Source organism: Garra rufa, chromosome 24 (assembly GCF_049309525.1).
Source record: "Garra rufa chromosome 24, GarRuf1.0, whole genome shotgun sequence".
Taxonomy (NCBI): domain Eukaryota; kingdom Metazoa; phylum Chordata; class Actinopteri; order Cypriniformes; family Cyprinidae; genus Garra; species Garra rufa.
The window spans coordinates 3,956,002-3,967,624 of NC_133384.1; the positions used below are offsets into that span (position 1 = coordinate 3,956,002).

At 36.0% G+C, this 11,623-nt stretch overlaps 1 protein-coding gene across 1 annotated transcript; it reads right to left on the bottom strand.

Annotated features, from left to right (window-relative positions):
- Positions 1 to 612: 612 nt before the first annotated feature.
- On the bottom strand, positions 613 to 9,575 carry LOC141300012 (serine/threonine-protein kinase greatwall-like). Its single transcript, XM_073830311.1, has 10 exons — positions 9,182 to 9,575; positions 8,770 to 8,907; positions 7,475 to 7,614; positions 7,308 to 7,396; positions 7,112 to 7,218; positions 4,477 to 4,636; positions 4,217 to 4,386; positions 2,546 to 3,655; positions 2,307 to 2,448; positions 613 to 647 (listed from the first exon to the last, which is right to left on the bottom strand). Exons 1-10 carry the CDS (start codon positions 9,335 to 9,337, stop codon positions 613 to 615), a joined length of 2,247 nt encoding a protein of 748 aa, XP_073686412.1. The 5' UTR covers positions 9,338 to 9,575.
- Positions 9,576 to 11,623: the final 2,048 nt, after the last annotated feature.

The following is an 11,623-nucleotide window of genomic DNA, read 5'->3' on the forward strand; positions in this document are numbered from 1 at the left end:
TCCCCATCTTAAATGGAAGTTTATAGGATTTTTTCACTAGTTTTATTGTATGTTAATTGTCTGTTTGATTAGAAAAGTAATAGCACACCTATTCTCAACAAGCTGCACTACTTAAAGTACCTTAGGCCCACAGGACATGAACTTGTTTTAAATTGCTAACCAGAAAGAATACTTGCTTTTACATGAACACTTGTAATTGTACAGATGAGCACGTAACCTTTTAAACATACTACATACTACATACTCTCAACAGAGAAATAGTGCCAAACTAGAATTTGACACACTGCAAAATGTAGTATACTTTAAAAGGGTAAGCGTTCGTCTTTGTATATGTTAAGTGTTTGTGTCAAACATAATGCAAAATGTTCCCAAACACTCCCACAGCCTTCCAGTCTACCATCAGGTAGTCCTGTATCAAACTCTACCAATTTACCATCAATTTAGTCAGAAGCTGACATCACCACAAAGTTAATGTTAAGCCACTGATGACTTTTACTTGAATCTATAAAGTGGGATAACAAAATACATTTCACAGAATTTCATTAGAATGGCCCAGAATTCCCAAGAACCATCATAACATCCCAGCAGAAATCAGACAGCATTACTGAAGCATTAAGGGTGATGAAGGGTGCCGCCAATCACAAAAGCTGCAACCCACAATGGAATTAGTCAGCCATGTCCTTAACTAAAGGCCCCGATATACAAAAACTGAAGAACTAGCGTGGCAATTTCTAACAAAATCAGACCAGAACAGTTTGTTTGGCATTTGTTTTAAGAGTTCAAAGCATCTTGCTTTCTGTAAAAGGTGGTTCTGACTGCTAAACACAAACTACCCTTGGCCAATGGCCATTTTGTAATAGGTAGGTTGCCCTATGTGATTTTGCCTTCTTTGAAGTGTAATTCTAATTGAAAGCAAGACTAACAATATTGAATGTTAAATACTGTAGAGCTGCTTCCTTTAAATCAATATATTGTATGAAGTTCTATATAAATACAGTTAAAGTCAAAAGTTTACATACACCATGAAGAATCTTCAAAATGTTAATTTTACCAAAATAAGAGGGGTCATACAAAATGCATGTTTTTTTTAGTACCGACCTGAATAAGACATTTCACATATATTCCACAAGAGAAAATAATAGTTGAATTTAAAATTGGTAAATAATTAACATTTTGCAGATTCTGCAAGGTGTATGTAAACTTCTGACTGTAAATGTGACATGACTGGACTGGAGTGCTAAATTGCATCACTACGATCAGATGCTTCTTAACTGCTGTTTTCTCACCACTATCATTTTTGTTGTGTGTTTATTTTGATATCGAGGGTGGCGTCAGGATATGCAGTAACAGCATACTACTGCTTAGCTATTTCAAACTTCTTTTTGCCCCCAAGCGAAGAACAATGTGAGCATATCGGGGCCTTAATGCGGTAAAGCTGCCACACATGCACCAGCATCTCCATTGCTTGAAATCTAACTGAATACTTTTTAGCATACTTACCACAGCGTACAGACCCTGAAACTAAAACATAATATCTGTTAATAAAAGCAAAGGGCAAAATTTGGTACCATTTTATAGTAGGTATCTTTAACTATATACTTGTTTAAAAAAAATTCTATAATACTAATGTTAGACTAATTAATATTATCAATTTTTATTCAATTTTTAGACTGATTAATATTGTCAATTTTTAAAGCAAGATAATTGCTCTGATAACTGTCCACTTTGCTAATGTGAGAATTTTTAAATAAAAACTGTACATCACAAATGCATTCCACATGTCACCCTGGACCACAAAACCAGCCATAAGGCTAATTTTACTAAATAAGCTTTCCATTGATGTATGGTTTGTTAGGATAAGACAATATTAGGCCGTGATACAACAATTTGAAAAACTTGTATCTGAGGGTGCAAAAACAATCTAAATATTGAGAAAATCACCTTTAAAGTTGTCCAAATGAAATTCTTAGCAATGCATATTACTAATTAAAAAATAAGTTTTGATATATTTACGGTAGGAAATTTACTAAATAATAAGAAGAAATTGATCATTTTGACCCATACAATGTATTGTTGGCTATTGCAACAAAAATAGTGCTACTTGTGACTAGTTTTGTGGTCCAGGGTCACATGTTGTGTTGTATAATTATATTGAGTTCCATGTGCATTATACCCTGCTCTCTCAGCCATACATTAGCAAAACCTGTAAAGGTTGATATTAGGTAATCATTACCTAATATTTGAGGCACATACCTAGAAGTAAAGGTTAATATACATTTCTACATACTGATCACTCAATCTCTTACCATGAGGTTTGCCTAATAAAAGTTCCGGTGCCAAATAATCAGGAGTTCCCAGGATAGGAGCCCCTTCTACACGTTCTGGACCTCTACGAACGCTTTTTGGTGTCCTATAGGGAGTGTGAGACACAACCATCTGCTGTGGAGTCTAGGAAAGAAAAACAAAACATTTCCTTTCATTTCCAATCCCAATTTAAAATCTCCAGATTCGTCTAAGTTCCAAAGGATTTCAAGAGGCTCCTCACCTGGTAAACCGAGCTGCTCAGACTGGGCCTTTTCTTCTGAACTGGAGTCACTGCAGACTGGGCATTGTGGAAGGAGGCTGAGGCAGACATCTCCATAGCATCCAAAGAAGCCATGCTCAGATGGGACGTACAAGAACGGTTTATAGAGCTGCAGTAGCTCCTAAATGCAACTACGTTCCTGGGTTTGAGGAAGCCAGGTGACTTGACCATACTGTCAGAAAAACCATGAGGATGGTCAAGAAAAGACTGCTCAGATTTGCACCTATTCTGCTTTGCACTGCTATGCTTTGGTGTAGCCAGTGCAGGCTGGGCCACCGGTGTGACTATGGAAATCTCGTTTTCATCCAGCTCCTCAAAAGAGGACGACAAAGGCTCTTGTTTTAAGTCCGTTGATTTTTGTGGTGTGTTAGCAACAACTGACATCTCATGGGCAGAGCAGTCCGAATCTAAACTAAGGCTTCTTCTGATATTTCTGTCATCAACGGGTGAGGTAGGGGAGTTCGAGTTGGCCTCTGCTTTAAGCAAAGCCACCTCCTCACCTTGATCTTCAATATCACAGAAGAGATTTTTAGCCACAGCTATGGGACTAGATTGCTTTGGGCCCAACTGTTGACATATCGGTGCACTTTTAACATCCTCAAGCCCTACAATTGAGAAAATTCCTGTCAAGCCTGTGTGGGCCCTTGAGTTGTCCTCAGGAATGTGGAAAGATCTCTTGTACACTGCGTCGTTTTTCTTGCAATGGATCTCAGCCTGTTCTGGGCTTGTTTCTACTTCTTCAAAAGCTCTCTTTACTGAGGATTTGGACTCTGTTGGCTGCTCTGGTTTCATTAGACCATTCCCAACTGACTGATGGGGATCAGCCTTACCCACTGGAGTAGCACAGAGGTCAGGCGCACTGAATTGAAGCCTCTTTGCAGAAATATCTGGTTTAACATTTCTGCTATTGTCCACTTGGTTATTGAGCGGAGTCAAAACAGTGTTGTGATCTTGAGCTCGTGCGGGATACATCTTCCTCCTTTCCACAGGTGTCAAGGGAATGTTTCTTGACATTCTATTGGCCACTTCTCTTCTGTTTAACTGAGGAAGGTTCTCGCCATCTCGTAAATTCTAGAATTGCATGACATTGTCAAGTTAGTTTCTTTTATTACATAAAGTAACATTCAAAAAAATATTTTTTTTTTGATATGGACAACAAAACCAGTCATAAGGGTACATTTTTTGAAATTGATATTCATACATCATCTGACATCAAGCTGTTCATTGATATATGATTTGTTAGGATAGGACAATATTTGCCGATACCACTGTTTGAAAATCTGGAATCTGCGGGTGCAAAAAATCTAAGTACTGAGAAAATTGCCTTCTAATTTGTCCAAATGAAGTTCTTAGCAATACATACTACTAATCAAAAATCAAGTCATGTAACATTTATGGTAGTAAGTTTACAAAATATCTTCATGGAACACGATCTTCACTTAATATCCTAACGATTTTTGGCTTAAAAGAAAAATCGATCATTTTGACACATACAATGTATTTTTGACTATTTATACAAACACACTTGTGCTACTTAACACTGGTTTTTAGTATTTCCCTGAATTTATGTAGACAAAATAATATTGCTTAATGCTCTGTATGAACCGTTCCTTTCGAAAAACAGTACAAAACCTGATCATCTTCCCACATGGGGCTGACACAGTCTTCAGAATCAGTAGTGGATGGTAACAGGCATGAGTGGGCACTCCCAACACTCAGTGTCTCAAATCTCTTCCTTGATTTCATCAGCCTTGGCGTCAAACTCCTAGCCAGCAGGCCAGGACTGAACACACTGTTATATCCTAGAAAATATCACATGTTAGGCTTGACATTTTCTACTAGAGCAATGGACTTTAGACGTTAGACTTTTGATGCATTATTCTGATACGTACCTAAAGCTCGAGCTGTGCATACTGGTGAATTCAGGTGATCAGCCCTTCTCTTCAGCAGAGGTGAACAAAGAGAACTATTCCTCTGCTTGATTTTTCCACAAGACATAGGGCTGCCCAACACTGTGCTGCTGTGACGCTTGCTCTCTGTCACTGGGGTATTCTGCCAATTCAAGTCAAAATATGACATTATACAAGCAGACATGTTTCAAACATGTTGTACATTTAATGATATAGCAGGGCTAAGTTAATGGACTTTACCTCTCTACATCTTATATGTGTTGATCAGGTTTGTGTATCTTTTGTTGCATCTTTTTGTTTGTTTTTATATCTTTTAGATTAGATTTGGTTTTGGGTTTTTTTGTGATATACTAATCATTTTTGTAATAGACTCAAGACATATTTTGAAAACTTACTATTATAGTAAGGTAGTAATTTAAGTGTCACTTCGGTAACCATTCTAATATGCTGATTTCGTACTCAAGAACAGTGTTGTTTTTGACAACCATCTTAGATTTAGTCTTAGTCTTTTGGACTAAAATGCTTCTTCGTTTTAGTCAAATTTTAGTCACTTCTATATGAGATAGTTTTAGTCCAATTTTAGTCGACGAAAAGTCAAAAAGGTTTTAGTCTAGTTTTAGTCAAAAAAAGGGAAAAAAGTAGTCTTTTAACAAATTAATGTAGGTCAGTAAGTATTTTGCTGTCGGGTAGTGTCACTTATAAGTTCTGAAAATAGCAGATCTATAGTTCAACACAATGTGAGCTTCCGGATCGACTATTTTCACCAATAATTACAATAATGAAGGAATGTTTTAGAACATAAAAGACAAAAAAGGATGGAATGCTAAAACGGCTTGCCATACTAGTAAAGCAAAGAGTATTTAATGCTTAAACGGCTTGCCATAGCGTCAGATACTTTTTAAGTTTTAATTGGCATGCACAATAAGCGGAAATGTCATGCATTTTAAACATCTGACGGACCACCCACTAACATTTTCATCTATTCTCGTCTCGTCAACGAAAACTCACACACGTCTCGTCATGTTTTAGTCATCAACGAGCCATTTTTATCTCGTCATCGTCTCGTTATCGTCATGAAAAAAAGTGGCGTCAACGAAATTATTTCGTCATCGTTGACGAAAACAACACTGCTCAAGAAAAGTTTCAAAATTTGAAAACAGTTGTGCTGCTTTTTTGTTGAAACAAAGATATGTTTTTCAGATACTTTTGAAAAAGTTCAAAAGTACAGCATTTATTTGAAACAGAGTCTTTGTAACATTGCAAATGTCTTTACTGTCTCTTTTGATTAGTTTAATGCACTGACGCCAAACTTCTGAACGACAGTTTAGTTTTCTAGATACTAAGCTTAAGTATTAGCTAGCTGAAGTAATGTAAGCTAGCTGACATGGGGTTTTGGTCCAAACTGCAAGATTGACTTTGAACAGTCTTGAAAGCTTCAGTTAGAATAAGTTAAAAATTATACACAAAGGCATTAAAGGAAAAATGTACAGATAATTTACTCACCTCCTTGTCGTCCAAGATGTTCATGTCTTAGATAATTTACTCACCTCCTTGTCGTCCAAGATGTTCATGTCTTTCTTTCTTCAGTCGTAAAGAAAGTATGTTTTTTGAGGAAAACATTTCAGGATTTCTCTCCATATAATGGACTTCTATGGTGCCCATGAGTTTGAACTTGCAAAATGCAGTTTAATGCAGCTTCAAAGAGCTCTAAAGGATCTCAGCCAAGGAAAAAGGGTCTTATCTAGCGAAACGATCGGTTATCTTCTAAAACAAATTATAATTTATATACTTTTCAACCTCAAATGCTTGTCTTGTCTAGCTCTGAGTGAACTCGGTGTATTCCGGTTCAAGGCAGATAGGGTAGGTTGAAAACTTACCATCTTTGCATGTTCTACCATCTTTTAGAACATGCAAAGTAGATCAAATTGCCACAAAATGTAAAACAGCGATGTAGGACGATTTTGAAGTCAAAGAAAATGAGATGGGAGTTTTTCGACCTACCCTAACTGTCTTGAACCGGAATACACAGTTCACACAGAGCTAGACAAGAGAAGCATTTGAGGTTAAAAAGTACAGAAATTGTAATTTTTTTTTAGAAAATGACAGATTGTTTGCTAGATAAGACCCATCTTCCTCGGCTGGGATCGTTTAGAGGCCTTTGAAGCTGCATTTTGGAAATTTGAACTCGGGGGCACCACTGAAGTCCACTATATGGAGAGAAATCCTGAAATGTTTTCCTCAAAAAACATACTTTCTTTACGACTGAAGAAAGAAAGACATGAACATCTTGGATGACAAGGGGTGAGTAAATTATCTGTAAATTTTTGTTCTGAGAGTGAACTTCTCCTTTAAATGTGTCATACTGTATGCCACAGTTTATCCCAAAAAGTGTTTAGCTTTGAGTTACATATCGCACTTTTATTTTTATTTTTATAGATACAAATTTGCTACTAAAACAGGTTTAAATAATCAATCAGCTAATTATTAATCACAATCAACGCTGGATTTACTAGGTGGAAATGCTAAAAAAGATGAACAACGGATTCTTCAGGGGGACAGCAGGGGAAAAACCCTATCGTTGAGCTATGTAATAAACAAATTATGCAAATCTACTCACAAGACCAAGTGAGCTTATCAGCGACAGAACTTGACCAGGTGTTCTGAAATAATCTTTCTTAGGTTGCACCAAAGAAGGTGTGGTTAAAATATCCATCATGTTTAGTTCTGGATGGCGGGAAAAGAACAAGTTGTTAATATCACAGTAAAAAGAAAGTATTTTAGCTTTCTGACAGACAGACAGATAGACAACATACCCCTGTCAAGTTTAACCTTTGACAGCCCAAAGTCGGTGAGCTTAATATGACCCTCATTTGAGATGAGCATGTTGTCCGGTTTTAAGTCCCTGAATCAAATGACAAAAAAGACGTCAGTTTGATAAACAAATGAATACAAATTACTCATAATTCTCCTGTGAATATACCTGTGAATAATGCTGTGTCTGTGAAGGTAATCCAAAGCTAGAGCGACCTCTGAGATGTATTTCAGAGACATGTCCTCATCAAAGTACCCATAAATATGAAGAAGTGATTTTACATCTCCACCAATCAGATACTCCATCACCTATTAAAACAACATGCATGCAACATTGTAATTTTCACCCAGAAATGAACATTTGCTGACAAATTACATCTAAGATGTAGATTTAGGCTTGCTACGATAGACTGTGATGACGGTGATACTGGTGTGAAGCCGCAACACCAGTTTTGTCACTTGCCCATCGTTGTTTTCATTTTTTATAATAATAGAAATCATTTAGTTCAGTTAACAGACAATTAGAAACTGAACGTGGCTGCTTAATGCAGTGTGTTGAACGACAGTTGCATTAGATTTAATTTCTCATGTGTGGAGAGTCGAACTGACTGACAAGAAGAGATAGTGGATGATTTAGTTTCGAAACAAATGCAAAAGTGCCTGCTTGGCAATATTTACGATTTTGAAGACATTAAAGGAGTAGTTCACTTTCAGAACAAAAATGCACAGATAATGTACTCACCCCCTTGTCATCAAAGATGTTCATGTCTTTCTTTTTTCAGTCGTAAGGAAATTATGTTGTTTTTGGAGGAAAACATTTCAGGATTTCGCTCCATATAATGGACTTCTATGGTGCCCCCGAGTTTGAACTTCCAAAATGCAGCTTCAAATGGCTCTAAACGATCACAGCCGAGAAAAGCCGAACGTTTTGCTAGATAAGACCCCTTTATCTTGGCTGGGATCATTTAGAGCCCTTTTAAGCTGCATTTAAACTGCATTTTGAAAGTTTAAACACGGGGGCACCATAGAAGTCCATTATATGGAGAGAAATCCTTAAATGTTTTCGTCAAAAAACATAATTTCCTTACGACTGAAGAAAGAAAGTCATGAACATCTTGGAGGACAAGGGAGTGAGTACATTATCTGTACATTTTTGTTTTGGAAGTGAACTACTCCTGATGGAACTGATGGACTGGAGTCGTGACGTTTACTTGTGGATTGTGATATTTCTCAGCTGTTTCTTATTCTGAAGGCACCAATTCACTGCAGAGTATCCACTGGTGAGCAAATGATAGATTTCTCCAAATCAAACTCATCTATACCTACACAGCCTGAAGGCGAGTACATTTTCTGCAAATTTTCATTTTTGGGTGAACCATTCCTTCCATTCCAAATATCTTCCACCCCAGGTCTCTTTGAAATGTGAACTGTACAGGTTTTCACTAGATTCACCCTTGCACATACCAGGTAGACTTTAGTTGCTGTTTGAAGAGAGTAAAACAGGTGCACAATAAAAGGACTTTTACTGAGAGCGAGAGCATCTCTCTCAGCTCTCATCTGATCTGTCATGTTCTTATCCACCATGTCTGCTTTCTTCACCACCTGACAGAAAAAAAACATCATTTTTTTTACTGATTTCAATTTCAGTTGGTTAAACAGTTAAGAAAAGCTAAAACAATAAAGTTAGTTAGTAAACATTTTATTTACCTATTCAAAGCACATTTAGGATAGTTACATTTTCCTTTTGATAAATAATACACAATCGAATATAATAATAAATAACTATTATTTAATCATAATTATTTTAAATATCCTTATATTTTTATGCCATATAAATGTTATGATATATACCAAATAGAACTAAATATCTCTATACCTTGATTGCATAGAGTTTGGCGTTGCATTTCTTCCTAGCGAGGTAAACCTTTCCAAAGGCTCCTCGACTGATAGGTTTGACCAGAGCAAAGTCCTCGATGGTGGGAGCTTTCACTGCGCTGTTTGAGCCTTCAGATGACATTCCGTGAGCTTCCATCTCTGCTGTGTCTTCAAAAAGTAATTGAATCCAACTAATTCACTAGATTAGATAACTAGTTAATCGGTCGTCTCACCGTGCAGCCAGATGATCCGCATTCACAGAAATACAAAAACGATTTATGGTGATTATTGTGTTGAAAATCAAACACATATCACCACAATTTTTTATACGCTACATGTATTTGGTTTGTAGTAGTTTAAACGAGACAGTCCAGCGTTCAGTCCACGGCTTCCATTCTCACTGTTGACAGGCGCGACTCGTTTGTTTTGAAATTTGAAATGTGCGACATAAATTTGGGTCCTATGACGCATTCGTTTAGTCGCCCCGAACGTCTGAAAAAATAAATAAATAGTCACCTGGAAAAAATAATGTTTATGTTTATTAAGGCTTGTATAAGAGCTACTATTTACTGCATACATTATATATTTTAATTTTATTTATACACTAGTAAATTACTTTTACATTTATGCAAAACGAATCAGGCAAAGACGTTGCCTACTTTGCAGGTCTTAAAGGGAGGGAAGAGGAGGCGGCGCTCCAGTGTTGCCAACTTAGCAATTTTGTTGCTAGATTTAGCAACTTTTCATACTACCCTAGCAACTTTTTTTTCAAAAAGCACCTAGCAACAAATTTAGCAATTTTTAACATTCATTTGGCTACTTTTAGCAATTTTTAAAAAGTGACTCAAATTAAAAGAGCAGTGGCTGCAGGCTTTACTCAGTAGAGTGTGGGGGTGGGGCTACATAAGGTCTAAATAGCCAGGCACAGCTGCAGCAGCAAAATTTGTTGGCTGAGTGCAACAGCAGTAGCACACATTTCACATTTTTAAGTGAATTAATTAAGAGTAACCACAGTTAAAATTTAGTTAGCTTTAGTAGCTGCTCATTAATTTTTAACTGAACATGTCTCAATCGAAATTGTACAGCCAGAAATACAGAAAAGAGTGGGAGTCTGTACCTGAATTTAAAGGATGGCTGAGATGGCCAGTCAATTTGAGAAAACATTAATTATTTTGTATACTACATAAAGATGCAGTTTTGAGTTTTTGTTAATAAGAACCTATTTATTGTGCATCTGGATGTAATGTTTTAATATAATATAATACACAGCGCCTCATAGAGTAGAGACATGACAGGCTTACGCTTGTCAGATACTACGTGATGACGTCACTGATATGCAAATTGGTGTGTGACGTCATCTGGCAACATTTAGCTACTTTTCGGGCAGGCTTTAGCTACTTTTCATTGGAAATAGTTGGCAACACTGCGGCGCTCTCTGCTGGCCAGCAACGCTTGCGCTCGTTATTCCTCCAGGCGCTCCATGGCGGTTTATTTTTACATTTATTCATTTAGCGCACGTTTTTATCCAAAGACTTACAAATGAGGACTACAACAAGGGATTCGTTATAAAGAGGCAAACAAACACAAGAAGAGCTTATAATACAAAGTTTCAGACATTGTTTAGAACTATGGTTTAGAAAGCTCAGAAAAGTACCAAGCAACGCATCACGTGCTGGAATATTAATTTACAACTTATGAGCTGGTTGCTATATCAAATAGTAGGTTTTTAAAATCTTAGATAGATATGGCTATGGAAGAAATACGCTAGAAACAAAAACAACTGTGATGCAATGCAATGACGTCATTATATTTTCAATCAACGGTGGAATATTTTATACAATTTTTAAAAGTTTGTGAGCTTTACAACGTATTAACCCGATTGTACTCTTATTCTGAATTTTATATTGTACCCAGTATATATTATATTATTTTGTATATTGTAGTTAATTTTCTTTTTTCGTATGCATAATTGTATGCTCAATATCTCCGTATGAACTAAAGTGCGTGTATAATTTTAATATTTTTTTAAAAAATGGTGAATAGTGGAATATTTCAAACGTACACTTTAAATTTCTTAGATTTTATAAACCTCACAACACATATTGCTAAATTGTTTTGCAAAATTATTTGTAAAGTTTGAATGAAGTCTGTAGGCTACATGAACAAATAAATAAAGAAATAAATACATCCGATTTTCTTCATTATTTATTTAAATAATTAAAATTATTTGATTATTATTGCGTTACATACAATGTTATTATTTTAATATAATTTATTTTATCTTTGTCTATTATTTATTCATTCATTTGATGCATGGAATATGAAAAAATACTCATATTAGAGTGTGACATGTTTATTGTGTGTCATAACGATATTTCAAATAAATTAATGAATAAGTTTTTTTGATGAAGTTTTATTCATTACTCATTTTTACATAATTATT

Excerpts from the sequence above, each read along its gene's own strand:
- LOC141300012 (XM_073830311.1), bottom strand. The coding sequence starts at position 9,337 with ATGGAAGCTCACGGAATGTCATCTGAAGGCTCAAACAGCGCAGTGAAA. Across the intron at positions 4,637-7,111 it reads TGATAAGCTCACTTGGTCTT|AATACCCCAGTGACAGAGAG; the intron begins GTGAGTAGATTT and ends TTGAATTGGCAG. Across the intron at positions 3,656-4,216 it reads CCATGTGGGAAGATGATCAG|AATTTACGAGATGGCGAGAA; the intron begins GTTTTGTACTGT and ends ATGCAATTCTAG.